The sequence below is a fragment of the Macadamia integrifolia genome, chromosome 1 (genome assembly GCF_013358625.1).
Source record: "Macadamia integrifolia cultivar HAES 741 chromosome 1, SCU_Mint_v3, whole genome shotgun sequence".
Classification (NCBI taxonomy): domain Eukaryota; kingdom Viridiplantae; phylum Streptophyta; class Magnoliopsida; order Proteales; family Proteaceae; genus Macadamia; species Macadamia integrifolia.
Genome location: NC_056557.1, coordinates 29,876,951 through 29,895,320, shown reverse-complemented (window position 1 = coordinate 29,895,320; position 18,370 = coordinate 29,876,951). Strand labels below are relative to the sequence as shown.

The 18,370-nt window shown below is 36.3% G+C and overlaps 1 protein-coding gene and 1 pseudogene across 2 annotated transcripts in view; both read right to left on the bottom strand.

The window, feature by feature from the left end:
• LOC122083648 (ATP-dependent RNA helicase DEAH11, chloroplastic-like) overlaps nt 1–11,039 on the bottom strand; it is a 37,588-nt gene extending 26,549 nt beyond the window's left edge. Inside the window, exons 1-3 of one of the 2 annotated variants that reach the window (XM_042651520.1) lie at nt 10,850–11,039; nt 5,224–5,343; nt 4,087–4,977 (exon numbers count right to left, since the gene is read on the bottom strand). In XM_042651520.1, the coding sequence (XP_042507454.1) occupies nt 4,087–4,977; nt 5,224–5,277 (945 nt within the window). In that variant the 5' untranslated portion in view covers nt 5,278–5,343; nt 10,850–11,039. The other variant, XM_042651526.1, reaches the window with a different exon arrangement.
• A 2,655-nt stretch (nt 11,040–13,694) lies between these two features.
• Nucleotides 13,695–14,858, bottom strand: LOC122073076 (annotated as a pseudogene).
• Nucleotides 14,859–18,370: the final 3,512 nt, after the last annotated feature.

Here is an 18,370-nt window from a genome sequence, read left to right as displayed (position 1 = left end):
AGATAACTTAAAGTGGCCAGCTAACGGAGTGCTAACCGGCTTAGCCTTTTTCATATTGAAACGCTCTAGCACCTTTTCAATATACCTCTTCTGAGTTACCCAAAGTTTACCTGCATTTCTATCTCTAAGGATTTCCATGCCAAGGATCTTCTTAGCAGCACCAAGATCCTTCATCTCAAATTCAGCACTCAACAAAGACTTCAAAGAGACTATATCATGTTTGTTCTTTGCAGCAATGAGCATGTCATCAACATAAAGCATCAACAAAATAATAGAATTATCACTTGATACTTTATAATAAACACAACTATCATACTCACTTCTTGTGTAGTCAATCTTTATCATGTGGGAATCAAAGCACTTATACCATTGCCTAGGAGATTGCTTAAGGCCATAAAGTGACCTCTTAAGCAGACAAACATGGTCTTCCTTTCCCTGCACCTTGAAACCTTCAGGCTGCTCCATGTAAATCTATTCTTCCAAGTCACCATGAAGAAATGCAGTTTTCACATCAAGTTGTTCAAGGTCTAAATCCTACATGGCCACCAAAGCAAGTAATACCCTGATCGAAGTGTGTTTCACCACCGAAGAGAATATTTCATTGTAGTCTATCCCCTCCTTCTGTGCATAGTCCTTGGCTACAAGTCTAGCCTTATACCTTTCATGCTCCTTCTCAGATGCTGCCACTTTCTTATGAAAGACCCATTTACACCCAATGATTTTTCTTCCCTTGGGTTTTTCCACAATCTCCCAAGTCTTGTTCTTCTGTAGAGATTCCATTTCCTCCATCATAGCTGTCATCCATATATCATGTTGTGCATCACTCAAAGCACCATGGTAGGAAGATGGATCACCTGTACCTACAGTGAGGGCATAGGCAACCATGTCCTCAAACCCGTATCTCATAGGTGCTTTGTGAGTACGCTTCCCTTTACCCTTTGCCACAACATAGGAAACTTCTACTGCTTCCTGTTGTCCTAGTAAGTCACTTGATGACTCATTCTCTCTTGTTGTTTCTAACTCACCTAACTCCACCTGCACAGTAGAACCTTCTTTATTTTCATCAACTGCTTGTGAATTGTAATTTGACTTCACTATATGAGACTCACCAAGCACATCGTCTCTGCTAACCACAACTTTCTGTGAACTTGGATCCCACAACTTGAATCCCTTTACACCTTTCTTAAAACCAAGAAAGATGCATTGCTTCGACTTTGAGTCTAACTTGGAACGCTGCTCATTCTCAACATGCGCATAGGCTGGACAACCAAATATTTTTAGAATAGAATAATCTACTGGTTTTCCTGTCCATACCTCTTCAGGAATTTTACAATCAATCACCTTTGATGGAGACCTATTGATGAGGAAACATGCCATGTTCACTGCTTCTGCCCAAAATCTCTTGCTCAACCCTACATTCAGCCTTATACTCCGAGCTCTTTCTAGAAGTGTTCTGTTCATCCTTTCAGCTACACCATTTTGTTGTGGTGTCTTTGGAACTATGAAGTGACGTGTAATTCCTTCAGCTTTGCACAATTCTAGAAATGGCTTGTATGTGTACTCTCCTCCATTATCTGTTCTCAAGTATTTAATTTTCTTTCCTGTCTTCCTTTCTACCTCGGCCTTCCATTCCTTAAATTTAGTGAATACCTCACTTTTATGCTTCATGAAGTAGATCTAGACTTTCCTTGAGTAATCATCAACAAAGGTCACGAAGTATTCTGCCCCACCTTTAGATTTTGTTGTTAAAGGACCCCAAACATCGCTGTGTACATAATCAAGCACCCCTTTACTCTTATGTTTTGCAGTTTTGAAACTAACCTTACACTGTTTTTCAAACACACAATACTTGCAGAAGTTTAGTTTACAAGTTTTTACTCCCTTCAACATTTTCCTTTTATGAAGCTCTATCAATCCTCTTTCTCCCATATGCCCTAACCACATATGCTACAGATAGGTATCATCTGTATCAAATACTGCATCTGTAGTCACAGATGCTCCACCTATAATTGTGCTCCCTATGAGTCTGTATAGGTTTCCTGCTAGCTGTCCCTTCATGATAACCATTACACTCTTAATAACTTTGAGAACTCCACCTTCTGCTATGTACTTGCAGCCATTTGAGTCAAATGCCCCCAAAGATATTAAGTTTTTCCTTAATTCTGGTACATGTCTCACATCTGCTAAGGTTCTTACTATCCCATCAAACATCTTAATTTTGATAGTGCCTATCCCAATGGTCTTGCATACGGCATCATTCCCCATTAGGACAGACCCACCATTATATAGTTGATATGTATCAAACCAATCCTTATGTGGACACATGTGATATGAACATCCAGAATCTAAAATCCAAGAATCAGATGGCTGATTCTTACCTGATGATATAGAGAGTACATCTCCATCTGAACTGTCAACCACGCTCGCTTCCTCAAATGCCTTATCTACACCTTTCTTCTTTAAGTCCGCCTTCCTCTTCAAGCACTCTCTCTTTAGATGACCTTCCTTCTTGCAATAGTAACAAGAGACCTTTGTCTTTGCCCCTTTTGATTTCGATATACTCTTGCCAGATCCCTTATGATTTGATCTCCCTCTTTCCTGCTCCTTGTCACCTCCAAAAAAACCTTCTCCTTGAGATTTCGTACTACTAGCCTTCTTCCTTGTATCATTGGACATGAAGGCAGCTGCGACTTCATCCATCTCAAGGGTCTCCTTCCCATACAAGAGAGTCGTTACTAGGTGATCATATGATTCTGGAAGCGACGACAACAATAGTAACGCCTTGTCTTCATCCTCGATCTTAACCTCCAGGTTTGCAAGTTTACTTACAATCTGATTGAACATGTTAAGATGCTCTAATAGATCCGTACCTTCCTCCATCTGTAGAGAATACAATTGCTTCTTCACGAACAACTTGTTCGTTAAGGACTTCGTCATGTAGATGCTTTCAAGTTTTGCCCATAATTGCGGTGCAGATTCGATACCCACAACATATTGTAGGGCATCATCAGAAAAATTTAATCGAATAGCACTTATCGTCTTTTCTTCCATCTCTTCCCAATCTTCATCAGTAATTTTTGTAAGTTTCTTCGACTTCCCCAACAACGTTTTCGCCAAACCCTGCTGTATCAGAAGATCCTTCATCCTTTGACGCCAGAGGGTGAAATTGTTCTTCCCATTAAACCTCTCGATGTCATACTTGACATTCGATCCCTTCCCTGTCATCATGATAGTAAACCCTAAAAAACGGAAACCTAGAGCTCTGATACCAATTCGTAGAAACGCAACCCTAAAACGATGCAGAAGATAATGGAAAAACAAACATGGATTTTACAAGTTTCGGCAAGGTTGCCTACGTCCCCGGTGAGATGAGATCCTGCTTCACTATCAATGGAGAATAGGGTTACAGCGCTCATCCTCACACCTCTCAGTATTGCTTGCATTACAGAGAAAGAAACCCTCGCTACAAATATATAGCGAAAAAAACCATAATCTGGAAAGTACACAATTGCCCTCAAATAAAAAATTCAAGTGGGGGGCACATTGCCCTCATATAAAAAATTCAAGTGGGGGCCACTACACCCCCTACTATGCATGGGGGGTCTCCTGCCCCCCTTGCAACCCCCACGGCCAGCTAACCGGCTAGCGGGACCGCCGTCCTGCCTGTCTAGGTGCTGCACCAGTACTCCCTGGATTAAACTGTGACGGAATACAAGACATCATACACCAACAATGACTGGTGTAAAATTATTGTCTTCCAAATTGATCATTGGAATTTCTGGAGGTGAAATAAGGATAAACATTAAAAGAACTCCTGTCATTAATCAAAGATTATAGGATCACATTTATAACTAGTCTCCCACCCCCAAGCAAATCGATTACTAAAACCATAAGAGGGTGACGTCAACAAAAAGCACATAGCAGGAATAATTCGGTAGGCACAACAAGCTTTAATCAGTAAACACTGCTTAAGACAGGACATTCAATATCACACGAATAATAGCCGTTGAGTTCGTCGATTCAGCTAAAATGTTTTTCCACACCCCATAAGAACCTCAATGGGAAAATCATTGAGAACAGACGTACCTGCTGGCAATTTATTTCCTTGAGAACTTCCTTCCGCGAAGCATAAATTGGCAAACCCTCATCAAGGCGAAGAATCTCCCGCAGCATAACGTGATGAATCTGACTCCAATCAAAATCACCACTAAACCTTAACACCTCAATTGTATCATCAAAACAGTCTGGGGACGTCAACCCATTGAAATAATCAAGTATACAGTTCATAGCAGACTTAAATTCCCTGACTCTCTTCTTGATAACCTCCCTTGTAGCAACAAGTCCCTTCTTCTTCAACGTAAGCTCATCAAAACCAACGATACTCTGAGGCTTTCGGAGTGAAGCCGAGACGTAAGCGATCTCATCAGTGGCTTGCTCAATCTTCTTCTGCCATCGCTTGACTTCCTCTCCGTCCAAAAGACTCTTGACTCGGGAGACAAAGAGGTCTTTGAGCCGTTCCTTTAAGTCCTCCGTATCAGAAGGCAAGAACTCGTTAGGTTGCACGGACGGTTCTAGAAGATGAATGCCATCGAGTCGCTGCTCCCAGAAGTAAACCAGAGCTTCTACTACATCACTCCATTGCTTGAAAAACAGCTTCGCTATCACAACACACTCAGGAGAGAAAACAAAGTAGTTCTCAGGTATCGAACTGCAACAAGCAATTAAAGCCTCTATGCTGGTCTTGCAGAAACCACTTTTCTCTGACTGAAGCACCACAACAAAATTATCCAATTTTCGATTATCTTTCGGAGAATTGCCATGAAAGTTGACTCTTCTCTCCTGGTATGGAGACAGTACAGAACTGTAATTAGCCGGAACAACGCCTTTCCGGTTATTATTCCCCCGCCGGACAGTTGTCCGAGTTGGAAGTACGCCTCTGCGCATATCTACTGTGGATTTAGAGTGTATAACGATGCCCTAGACAGAGAATTAGTAAAATCTTAGTCAGCAAGCTATGCAGGAAACTGGAGAAAGCCAAAGAAAAGCACGACAGTATAACACTAGTGAATGCTTACGGTGATCTGGAGAGAGAAGAGAGGAGAGAAGAGGGAAAGAAGAGAAGAAACGAGAGAAATCGAAAGCACAGACAAGACAACTCGCACAAATTCTCAAATTTGAAGAAGAAAAAGCAGAGATCAAGAAGAGAGAGACGAAGAAGATCACCTGTTCTTGTTCTCTCTCCATCTTTCGGGAACCGCTACTTTCCACATTCCTCATTTCCGCGGCTTTAAAAAGTCCTCGCGCGCTTCTGATTCTTCTCTACTAATCACTTTTTTAATAACCCTACAGAGACCAGCAGAGCATTGCTTATATAGGTTAGTTTATCAGAAATCGACGGTTAATCATGTTTACTGGTTAAGTTAACTAACGGTTCATGATTCTAATCCAATGGTAAAGATGATAAGTACTGTGACACGTTCAGACAACGAATCCATTAATTATGACAGGGAATCAATGGATAAAGCTTCTTGAAAGAAAGGGACCCACTTAAACTCGCAGGCTTCTGATTAGGATTTTTATCAAACGGTTGGTATTCTTGGGAGTGTACGGAAACTGTAAAGGATCCTCCCATTAGATCAAAAGTGGTGGTCCCGAGTTGGGCCCACAGTGGGAATGTGATACGAGGAAACCCGTGCTAACCGGTTAACTAGGCCTGTCATGTAGCTAGGATCGTAGCACTGAAGGTGTCTTGGTTACCAAGTCATTGTTTTGCCAAATAGAAAATTACCAACTTTGGACACGTGGATTGATGATAATAGGCCAGCTATTAAACACAAGGATCCACTGCCCTGTACTGTAGTGTACCGGCAAAAAAGTGCTGTAGGTATTGGACAGCTGTCACGTCACTCTGCGTCCCACCTTAGATTTATACGTCTTCTTAGATTTATCCGTCTTTTAAGGCTTTGTAATGTGAAAGCATTAATTAACTAACCAACCCACCAGACCGCCCCTCATTGATTTTTGATTAATTTGGGGCCATTCGTTCCTCGATCCAATCCGAGTATTAACCTAACTATTTTGTAAAATAGTTATCATTGGGAAAGGTCTTGGTCTAGGTTTTCAGCCTCGATCTTGGTCCGGTCCCATCCCAATTAGAAACAGGAGGAGATAGGACGGGTTCCTAAACAGTTCTAGGTATGGTAAAATAGGGAGAAGAACTTCAATGTTTCCATTAATAGTTTGCAGGTTTTTTCATTATCATGAAATATAAGATGTTACTTATTTTAGAAAGAAAATTAGAATACAAAACCATAATGAATTTCATAATCTCAATATCAAACAATGGTATCTTCATGGTTATATTTAAAACTTTACACTATTTTAAGGGAAAAAGATTTATGCATGTAGATTATTTTGCATGTCCTTTCTTAACAAGTGAGGGCCTCGTATCCTCTTTTTCCTTTAAAACCCTTTATTTACAATTTGTAATTCAAGTTTTCCATATACACAAATTAGAACTCATGTTGAAGAAAATCCTCTCTCATTAATTCTCTTTTGTTTTATTATTGAAAGTCCTTTAAGTTAAGAATCTAAAAGGTTTTTTTTTTCCTTTTTTTTTTTTTTTTTAAGATAAGAGATCTATGTGCAAGTGGCAAAGAGGAGTCCATCAATGGAATACAGAAAAACAACATTGTACATAAAAGGATAGCGACGTCATTTTATTTCAGGAGTAGAGAGATAGAAATAGAAGTGCTAGCATATCTTAGTCTAATATTGTTGCACTTTTTTTTTTTTTAGTAATTATCTATTAAGAAAAGGGGGCAAGTATACTTGACAACTTAGAGGGTGTCAATAAGAAAACTCTTTTTAACAATAACAACGAAAAAATATTCCTTATCTAATATAGTTTTATTTTATTTATTTTAATAATTATATTACATCTTAAGAAAAGGGGGCAAGTACCCGTGAAATATATGCTCCCTCATAATTTCTCTCACCTCCTTCCTCATTATTGATGGGGGCTTTTTTCTCTGCCTATGATGTATAAAATGTCATGTAAATAGATTACATGCCCATCTCTTTCTCATATGTTTTGGATAGAATTTTTATTTTCTTTCTAAAATTCAAAGGACTTAAATGTCAAATAAAATAAATTTTTAAATAACTAAATTAATAATAATTTGGAGTTAATGACACAGTCATATTAGATAATGATCACAAAAGTTTGTTTCTAGGTTGAAATTTTTTGCTTCCCTTCCCTTTTCATCCCTTATAATGAAATGAAGCCTAAGATTTTAAAACTTGAAATCAAGGAATTCGGTTGGTCTCCATTGACTCCAATGTGATATTTGATTGTGATACAAATCAAACAAATTGTCCAGAATAGGTCAGGACTTTCTACCAAACAGAAAATCAGGACTTAATTGCTCTCAGGATTTAAGTTATCAACCAGCATAGAAGTAATTTGAACCTTCATTTCCAATAAATACAACAATTTATCCAAAAATTATAAAATGCCAACTAAACAAAACAAAGTAACTGAATACGTTACAATGGTAGGATTTCTCACTGTAGATGAAAAGAAAAAAACTTATACCCTAAAGAATATTTTGCAATAAGTTCCACTAAAAACTATTAGATATTAAAAGAGATGTCTTCGTTTAGGCCAAGAGTGCTCCTTAGACGGTTGAATGTGGTTAAATCAATGAGAGGAGATACAAATTCTGGGTTTTAGCTCAGCCTTGGTAACCTCATCACCTTGTTTAGGTCATAACTTTGCGCTTGGCTATTAGATTAGGTGGTTTTTATGCATTAATTTTAAAGTAAAATACAAAGAATCAGATGATTTGTTCTAAAGCCACATACAAAAATAATGTAATGGTTATGAATCTTATGTCGCTAGGCAATGGTAAGATTATTCCATCACGATCTAGTGGTCATAAATCCAGATGTAATATCTCTCTCTCTCTCTCTCTCTCTCTCTCTCTCTCTCTTGATAGGTAGGGAGAAAAGTAGATAACAACGAAGAGGCTCGAACTCTAGACCTTTTAGTGAGTATGGTCTTTTTGTGCACCATAATACACCAACTACACAAGGCAATTGTGGTTAATAATCAATGGGTTTGTTCTTGTGCTTGAGATGTGCTAGGACTAATCAAGACCCAACCAAAACCAAATGTTGATAATCCTACATTAGGTAGACTGGTGGGAATCTAGGGATTTACAGGTGGTCCATGTACAATGGCGGAGAGGATCCAAAGTTTATAATATGCTCTTCCTTTCTTCGATTATAAGGCAAGAGAATGCCAACCCTTTGGTGCAGGTACACACTAGCGTGTGGGCCAATGGGAGGATGTGCAGGAACTTCTTCAGCACCTAACACAGGGGCAACACAATCTTTCCATGCATGTTGTGTTTGGGTGTTTCCTATACTAGTAGGGTAGCATTATTTCTCCCTTTTTTAAACGGAAAAATAAGGAGGGTGAAAAAGAAGAAAAAATGTAACTTTTTTGTTATCTTTCTTCTAACAAGCCACCACTTAAGTAGTGGAGTCCACCTCGTGGGATTGTTCCCATAATCAACCCAACCTTTGTTAGTTATTTCATGTTTAAAATATATATAATACGGCCATACACATGCCATGTTGTAGTGTTTTAAACATGAATTCCTGCCTTATTGCCAAAGAGATGGCAAAAAAAGGGGTAAATCCGTATAAAACATGCTCTATGTTTTTTTTTTTTTTTTTTTTTTTTTTTTCAATTACTAAAAGGAAAAAACAGAGAAGGAATCACATAAAGCAGGAATTATGAGATGAGGATTTTTTTTATCTTCTTCTCCATCTACATCCTCACTTTATTTCCTTGTATATTTTCATCTTGTACGTGACAAAGTGGCCAAATAAGACCTTGATGTTGGGTTCAGCCACCAAAGATCAAGTCGCGGTCTCCAAACCTCAGTTTGATCTTCTTGTTAGCCAACTCAAGATGGCTTCCCCTCCCTTGATCTTGAGGGGGTCTATAAAAGATAACCTTGCCACACAAGTACCATGTGTGTTAGCAATAGCAAAGAAGATGGATCAAAATCCATTTCCTCAAAAGGAAACAAAATTACATAAAAAAGGAATCAAGAGATGATGATTTTTTTTTTTATATCCTTGGTGTCATACCTACTTTCTTCCTATATATACCCCCATCTCATTTATCTTCATCCCATATACATCATCACCTACTTTATTTCCTTGTATATCGCAAGTCATACTTGATTCCTCTCTATAGTTCTATCTTTAAAGGAAAGAATTGTAGGACTATTGAAGTGAAGCAAAAGCAATAGGATCAAGAAAACTAAACCGTGTTAATTTGTATCTCCTCTTTAAACACATCTAACCTACATTCTCTAAAACTCCAAACCTAATCAATGTGGGATTAAAAACATGTTACTTCTTTAAATGCTTTACCCTACTATTTAAGTTCTTAGCCATTTAAAATACATCTATATCGAACATCATTTTTTGTGGTTCTGTTTTAACTAAATATGAGCCCCAAAGATGCCTTTGTAAGAACCTTGGGGTCTCTCTCTCTCTCTCTCTCTCTCTCTCTCTCTCATAAAGCCTATTGCATTCTTAGGGTTTTTTTTTTTTTTGGTTGAATTAAGACAGCTAAAGGAATAATTTGAATTTAGTAAAAATAAGAAATTCTAATATACTTTTGGTTGAATTAGGAGAGTTCAAATCATTAGTATATCACAACGTAGCTGTGAAGGGAAAACCATCCAGAGAGAGAAAGAGCAGAATAATGTTTTTTTTTCCTCACAAAAGCCCCAAATATTTTAATTCTGATAAGTAGGATTCTCAAAGCTAAGAAGTGGAAGCGCAATAAGCTTACCCAAATAGGGCCTAAGTGTTCCAGCAATGCAAAGCCTACAAAGTAGAGGTTGATATGGAAATGGTGTATTCACTATTTATGATTGCCATTGGACAATAACAAACATGTGGAAATACCTCAACTTTTAGAAGGTGTAATTGAATTGGAATAATCTCCTCTTACGATCAATTGCCATAATTATACAAATACAAGATCTCTTTGTTTGTTGACTTAAAGATGATCATCCTCTTTCTACCAAAAAAAAAAAAAGAGGATCATCCTCAAAATATACAAAAGGTTCTAGTAACTATGAAAAATCCATGGATTATGACAACTATCAATAGATTGAATATGCCTAGTAATAGTCATGAAATAATACAAAATAGACATTAAAATATTTAATGCATATTGAACAAGAATACAATTAGTTTTTTTTTTCTTTTCAACAAGGTGTCAAGCCAGCTTATGCACACCTTGACTAATCCTTGGGGAGACTAGCACAGCAACCACCGCCACGGTCTCTACTTAAATTGTAGATGCATAGATGGGGAATCGAACCCGAGCCGTGTTCCTATCCACACAATCCTCAATTCACTCTAACCATCTACACCTATCCATCTTCTCCCACTTTTACAGGTCACATGTTGAAGATTTTAAACATTTTAATTCTAATGGCTCCATGTTTTAAACTTGATAAATAAGTTGGCTTCTCAAAGCCTAGAAGTGGAAGTGTAATAGGTTTACCCGAATATGCCCTAAGTGTTCTAGAAAGGCATAAGCCAACTAAGCAAAGATTGATATGGAAATGATCTATTCCCAATTTATGATTATTTTCAATATAAAAACTATGTAGAAACACCACAAATTTTAGAAGGCTTAATTGAGTTGGAATAATATCGTCATATGATCGATTACATAAATGCAAAAATACAAGATTATATTATTCATCAATTTTTTTAAATGGAAAGCAAACAGAAGATCACAAATTACCTTGATGGAGCTTTCCTCGTAGCAAAATGGATTAAGATACACTACACGTCGATCCACCATGAACAATCATAATCCGAAGCTCGGCGACGGTGCTAATCTTGCTAAGCTATGGGATGGGGTGCACCCTCAAAATCCAAGGACATTGATGAAAGTCCTAAGAGACACTTTATCACAGTTGGGAGAGAAAGAAGAGAATCGGGAGAGAGAGGCAGAGCTTTTGAGATTAGGTCAAAAGCTTCGCTTAATATCTATATATAGGGATCTTTCCAACTAGGGTTTCCAACCCTACAAAGCTTTTGACCTAATCTCAAAAGCTTCGCTTAATATCTATTTATAGGGATCTTGCCAACTAGGGTTTCCAACCCTAATGGGTCGGTCTGCCCCACATGGGCGCTCCACTTGAACCGGGTCTATGACCCTCTTTCTATCAACAAATTTTATAGGATCGTCTTCAAAATATACAAAGATTAATCAAATAACTATGAAAGTGATGGATCATGATGATGCATCAATATGTTGAATATGTTAATTAATGATCATGAAAGAACACAAAATACACATTAATTATTTATTACCGATTGAAAAATGTGCAGCTAGAATTATGTATGTATAATAGTCGAGGTATGAATTTATCATGCTTTTATAGTTTATGTGTTGAAGATTCCAAGCATATTAATTCTATTAGCTCTACATATTAGAGGTGATAAGCTGGCTTCTAAAAGTTTAAACATGGAAGCCCAACAAGTTTAACCAAATATGCCCCGCAAGTGTTATAGTAATATTGCAAAAGCCAAAGGAGCAGAGGTTGATATGGAAATGATGTGACCAATATTTATGATTGTCATTGAACAACGACAATCATGTGAAAAAACACCACAAATTTCAAAAGTTTAACTAAATTAGATTGATCTCCGCATATGATTCCATAAATACAAATATATAAGATTATATTGTTCATCAACCTTGCTCTCATATATATGATGGTTTAAGTAACTATTAAAGAGCGAAGGATCATGAAAATAATAGGTTGAATATGTCAATTAATTGTCATGAATTAACACAAAATAGACATTAAAGTATTTAAGACATATTGAATAGGAATGCAACTAGAATTACAAAAGTAGAATGTCTTAGGATATGAACTCCTAATGATGTATCCTCCATTTCTCATGTATTTATTTAGTTTGTTTAATTTTAGTATTTGTATTTTTTATTTAACAATAAATATTATGTTCATGTTATTTGTTTATTGTAATACAATAAATACTCTGTTTTTCTGCGTCCATTAAAGAAAATCTAGCCAATCTGAGGAACTTGAGAATGCATGACCATAGAGAGATCTTCTGATAGAGAACTTTGATCACAAGTTGCAGAGTAGATGACCCTCCATAAGGATGTGGTTAGATGCAGAAAAAAGAAAAAGAAAATAAATGAAAACTGACAAGAAAAGAACAACTATTTGGTTGAGGCAAGGAAAAAAAACTCGATTCCATTATCCAGACATCTGGCTAAGGACGATTACAGGGAGGGCTTATTATATACAACAACAAATAATAGGAAAAATTTCTTAGATCTACATATAAGAAAAAGATTTATAAAATTGTAAAATATAAAATATGTTCTACGATCACAAGTAATCATGTTAAAAAGATTTACCAAATATGTGCAAAGTGTTCTAGCAATGCAAAATCCAACAAAGCAGAGGCTAAAAGGGAAATGGTCTATTCACAATTTATGGTTGTTTTCAATGATAACCACTATGTGAAAACACCACAAATTTCATAAGGCTTTATTAAGTAAGAATAATACCCTCATATGATTGATTCCATAAATACATAGATGTAAGATCACATTGTCCACCGACATTAAAGGATCATCTTCAAAATATACAAAGGTTCAAGTACTTATGAAAGAGCGATGAATCATGACAATGCATTAATATGTTGAAACATCAATATGTTGAAATATGTTAATTGATGATCATAAAAGGACATAAAATAGATATTAAGGCAGTGTTTGCTAATATTTTAACATTTCTATAATAGAAACGTCGTTTTTTACCTTTACAATTTTTCCGTTTTTGTGCTAGAAAATCATTCTTCGCTTCTAAAATAGTGTTTGGTAGCCTGTTTGAAATTAAAAAAAAAAAAAAAAAAAAAAGCTTTTAGCATCAACTATTGTAGTAAAGAATTCCCTCCATACTAAAACAACATGCATACAATCGACAGCCTTTAAATACTTCTCCTTAGGTAGATCCGTCATGGAGAACAGTATAGCCTAACAAGCACTTCCACTAAAATCACAATTATTAGATGAATCTTAACCTTTTCGAACTGGAGATGTGACAGAAATACTATCCACCTTCTCTATTTTCAAATCTATATACTCACCAAGGTGGTTCCATGTATTGGAAACATTTCTAGTAAAGATCATTTTTCTTTGGGTTGTCGGTGTTCTATCAAGTTTTCACTTTCTTGAGCTATGACTTTTTTGTTCGTCGAATTCCTCAAGATAATCCAAGTCTATGTCCACATGGTTGTTAGAGATATTTGTGTCAATGTCTATATTAGCTTCATTTCCCTCCATAATGTCAACAATATCATCAACGTTGTTGGTTCCCATTTCCCCTCATACATATAAGTCTCTGAAGATCATACACAAGTCTAGCTAGTAGTGTAATCCATCATTCTTAAAACTTAGACCATGTTGGATTTGCCTGAATATGTAGTGACAACAAGTGAGGTGGATTACTTATATATTATGTATAAAAAATATTGCTTAAGTTATTTATGAGTACTTGTATTGCCCTCTCCCAAACTAAGTATTCCAACCAAAATCAGTTGCGTTAAGCAGTAAAACTTGTAACAATAGCCTTGTTACCTTCTTCTCTATCATAACTACTAATAACAATAAAAAGACAATCAAAAGCCTTTCTTGCGAGTAGATTTTGAGGAATTACATGCTTTTTCTCCAGATGTTATCATCCTTGGTTCAATCATATGACAATAAGCAATCCCATATTTGTTAAGTGCTTGGACCATGTAAAGGCCTAAAGCTTTTGGGTTTGAGTCTCCACACTCCTTGTAATTGGAAAAGGGAGAAAGCCTCATCCCAACTCTCTTAGCTCCAATTTCACCGACAACTACTTCTAGTGGGAACCAAAACGGTTTTTAAGGCTTCCACTGTATTGGTCAGTTCTATCATTGACCTCATCTTTCATGAACTAGTCAAGTAGGTATCCGTGTGTTCCATGGATTTCAACTCCATCAAATCCTACTTTTGTAGCATTCATTGCAACAATCTAAAATTTATTGAAAGAATAAAGAATCTATGGAGGAGGTGTGAAATTTGCTACATCAACATCATTAGCACAAATAATTAGCTTCAACAATTTTTCTGAAGGAGAGATTGGATACTCCCCATCTAGCGCAACCCTATTGGAGACCCTCCCGAGACCAAAGATTTGGCAAAAGATGATCCCACCCTTTGCATGAAAAATTTATACAATTGCTCTCCAACATTCTATCTTTTCTTTTGACCAGATGTTAGTCTCCCTGAGACCGCATGATAAAAAATTTAAGAGGAAATTACAATCCCCTCCCCATGTACTTTGAAAAATACCACTTCCCTTGCTTGTGTTTTAAAGATTCTATCAATCGTTCCATTAGTCACTAACAATGTTAAAATGAGATGTAAAAAGACACTATTACCTATCTTTTCTCTCCCCTTTTCCTCCTCTGCTATGTATTTGGACTTCGAACATTGACTAGACTTGCTTTCAAGCTCTCCTGACGCAAAGAAGAAGAAAAAAATGCAAAAATGTCTTCTCCTCCCTCTTTGCAACTCATCGGGTATGGGAGAAATCACACCTGCGACTTAGGTATTCTCCTCCCTCTTCACTTCTCTTCTCTCTTTTCTTCTCCCTTTTTATTTCTTTTATTATCACAACAAGGGTCTACCTTTCCCCCTTTTGTAGCTGAAACTCCAGCCACACCTCATTTAGTTTCATCCTTATCCAGGTTCCCCATGTTAAAGGCCTTCCTTTAGGCACTGGACTATTGCCCGTGACCTAACCCAACCCTAAATTGAAGTTGTACTAAAAACCCTTAACCCTAACCAAATTTTCTTCAATTTGGGTAATTGGATTGGCATCGTTCTCTGTTCTCCTCATGAGTGGTTTCTTATAGGTACTAACTTTGCCAATCTCTGTTAGAGTGCTAGATTATTGTGAATACTATAGTGATTTCTTTGATGGAATGATGGAACAGAGTTTTTGCATCCAGTCTTGACTCTTGAGCTTCAGTGGAATGTCTTTTCACATATGTAATGATAATCTCGGAACTATGCATTGATGGATAGAATCCTGAACATAACATATAATAAGTGGTAAAAATTCTTAACAGAACGAATAATTTGGTAAATTTTTAGCTCAATGGATATTATTATTATTATTATTATTATTTAACTAAAACAGATATATACATGGTTCGCTCCCAACTGAATTGTTACAATACAAGATCTATTAAGCTATTTGTTTTCTCTCTTGTCAAGTTTTATCATCGGGAGTAAGGAAGAACTATAACTTTCAACAGTTTCTAATTCTTTTTTTTTTTTAATAGATAAATGTCTAGTTCAAGTGTTAATTGCAACAACCTTAATGTACTCAAGCGCAAATGCCTACAATGTAGATGTAATTGGAAAGTGATAATTAGGATCTCAGATACAAAAGATAATCCAAACAGACTATTTTACAATTGCCTAGAGTTGCATGGGTGTAATTACTTTCGTATTTTGTGTCATTAAAGGGTAATTTGGAGAATCAATATTAGGCTGATTTCATCACTTAACAATGGGTACAATCAATAGAATCTTTAAAATACAAGGGAGGGGAGTGACATTTTTCAAAGTACATGGGAAGGAAGTTGTATTAAGGCAAAGTAAATGGAGGGAACGTAATTTCCTTAATATTTAATTGTGTCCCATGAGACCAAGGGTTCCAGACTTGGCAGAGAGAGAGAGAGAGAGAGAGAGAAGCAATAGAGGGAGTACTATCCCTCTTCTGACTCCTTACAGTAGGAGAAATTTACATCTCGAGCACATAATTGTTTTGGCACCATTGACAAGACAGAGATCATATAACCTCATTCCTTAGCTATATGCCATCTTATACTATTTTGGGACTCTTGACTGGAGATGCTATTGTAATTTCTAAATTTAGTCGGAGTTTTGCATATACACGTAGTATTAGAGCCATTAGCTCTAACGAGCCTCAAACTTAAATTGATCTCTCTTTTTCTCAATATGTGCAACTGTTTTTCTTTAGGGCTAAAGCCTAACATAAGGGGCTATCCAAAAGATAACGAGCCTCAACCCTAATTTAATTTTTTTCTCTCTTTTGTCACTTCTTCGCTTCCCATCATGTGGCCTTCTTCACACTCTCATGGTCGACCATACTGCCATTGTTCCCTCCTCTCAATCATCCCTCTCACCCCTCAATCATATAGGGACACATCATCTCCTCTCTCTAAATCTCTCCTTTAAGAATTGTGTCTACTAGAAAACCCAAATCGCCCCGTATTTTATAGGACAACGATTATATGATTATGTTCAAGGCGGCTAATGTTGCCCTCACGATGCTACTTAAGCTATAGTTTGGTGTGAACAAGATGCTTCAGTCATGATATGATTATGTACTATGGGATCGACGTTGCCCTTAGAATGTTACTCAAACAAAAGTTTGGTGTGAACAAGATACCTCAATAATAAGACTCTTAATTGCCTCCCTCTCTAAGGAGGTCCTCACCCTTGCATTTGGACGGACCACTAGCAAGGAGATTTGTGATTCCATTCTTACGACAATCAACTATCCTTCTACCACTCAGATTATGTTAATGACCCCATTCAAAATTTATTTCACAAACCAGATGTGACAATCACCCAATTTCTCCTTCGAGCCTAGTCCCTCTCCAATGAACTCGTTGCAGTTAGTAAACAATTACCTACTAAGGATTATAACATCCACATATTAATGGAGACATTCTAATGAAGGCCCTCAGCACAACATAATTTTCTTTTCTCCAAAACAAGCTACAGGTTCGAATGCTCAAATTTCTACCTTGAGGGGGTTGTATCAATGGAGATATTCTCTCTTACAACCTCTCCTCAATCAGATCCTTTCCTATCTTGTAAGAGTCATATGTGATATCAATCACTCCTACCTTATATGACTTGACTTGTTATCCAAGTATCATATGTGAAGTTAGTATCTTAATCGAACTTTTTAGAAGATTTAATTCCATATATATATATCATTGTTGTAACTTTCTAAGTTAAGAAATACAATACCATTCCATTACTTAACATATAAAATATTTGAAAAACCAAACAAGCACGTGAGAGTCGAGAACTTTAGGGCAAGGATTGACAAAGATAAAATATGTTGGCTCAAATGTAAGCCACATTAATTATACTAACCGTAAGCGCACAGTGTCAGCTATAGCTATGGGTCGAACTCAATGAGGTCAAGTGCTTAATTAACACGCTTCCAAATTAGGTAGAGTGTAAATATCAAAAGAGTTGACTATACTAATTTAACTAAGTGTGCAAGATAATTCTAACAATTAAAATATCAAATTAAATTAGTGCAATTAAATTTAACTAACCAATGGAGAATAATGGAATAAAATTAATGGGGGAAGGTTAATTACTTAGGATTAGGATTCACCATGAGAATAAGTTGAATTAACAATAGGTACATGAACATATTACATATAGTATGATCTAGGTCTATGGGAGATGCGACAATGGCTAACATACCCCATAAATAACATCATTCAATATGCAATATTAAGCTAAACATCATAAATCCTAATTAATGTCACTATGGCAATGGCGGCTATCATGTATATGGTCCTATTGGATGACATACACAATGCAACGATCAACCATAGTAAGTTTAACTAGTTTCATGTCTGTTAAAATAAAGCATGTCCATTATTTATTCATACTAACCACCCATGGCATCATCCAAATCCCTGAGTGGTGGTGATCATGCTACTTAAATTAAAAATAAAAGACATAGGAATGGAAATTCAATTTAAAATAAAAGAAATAAATTGCTTTCCTGAATTGAATAACAACTATAGAATGTTATTGAAGAAGAGAATAAATTCCATGATTTCACATATCCAAACTCCAAAAATACTTCTAAATCTTCAAATACAACTTTAATGGTTCCAATGAAATCTTTTCCAAGAAAAATTTACAACTTATTCAAAGCTAAAGTAATGAAGTGAAAGAAGAAAGATAGGGGAGAGGGAGCTTAGTTTTTTCAGAGAGATGGGAGCATCTCTATTTATAGAGTTAAGCTACCTAAAGAATGAGAAGAAAAAAAAAATTAAAATCTATAATAGAAACTACCCAAAATTTGATAATCCCAATTCCCTTTACAATATTTCCTTCAATCACAAAATGGAAAATAACTAATAGGATCTTCTAGAATATTATGCAATATAGAAGATC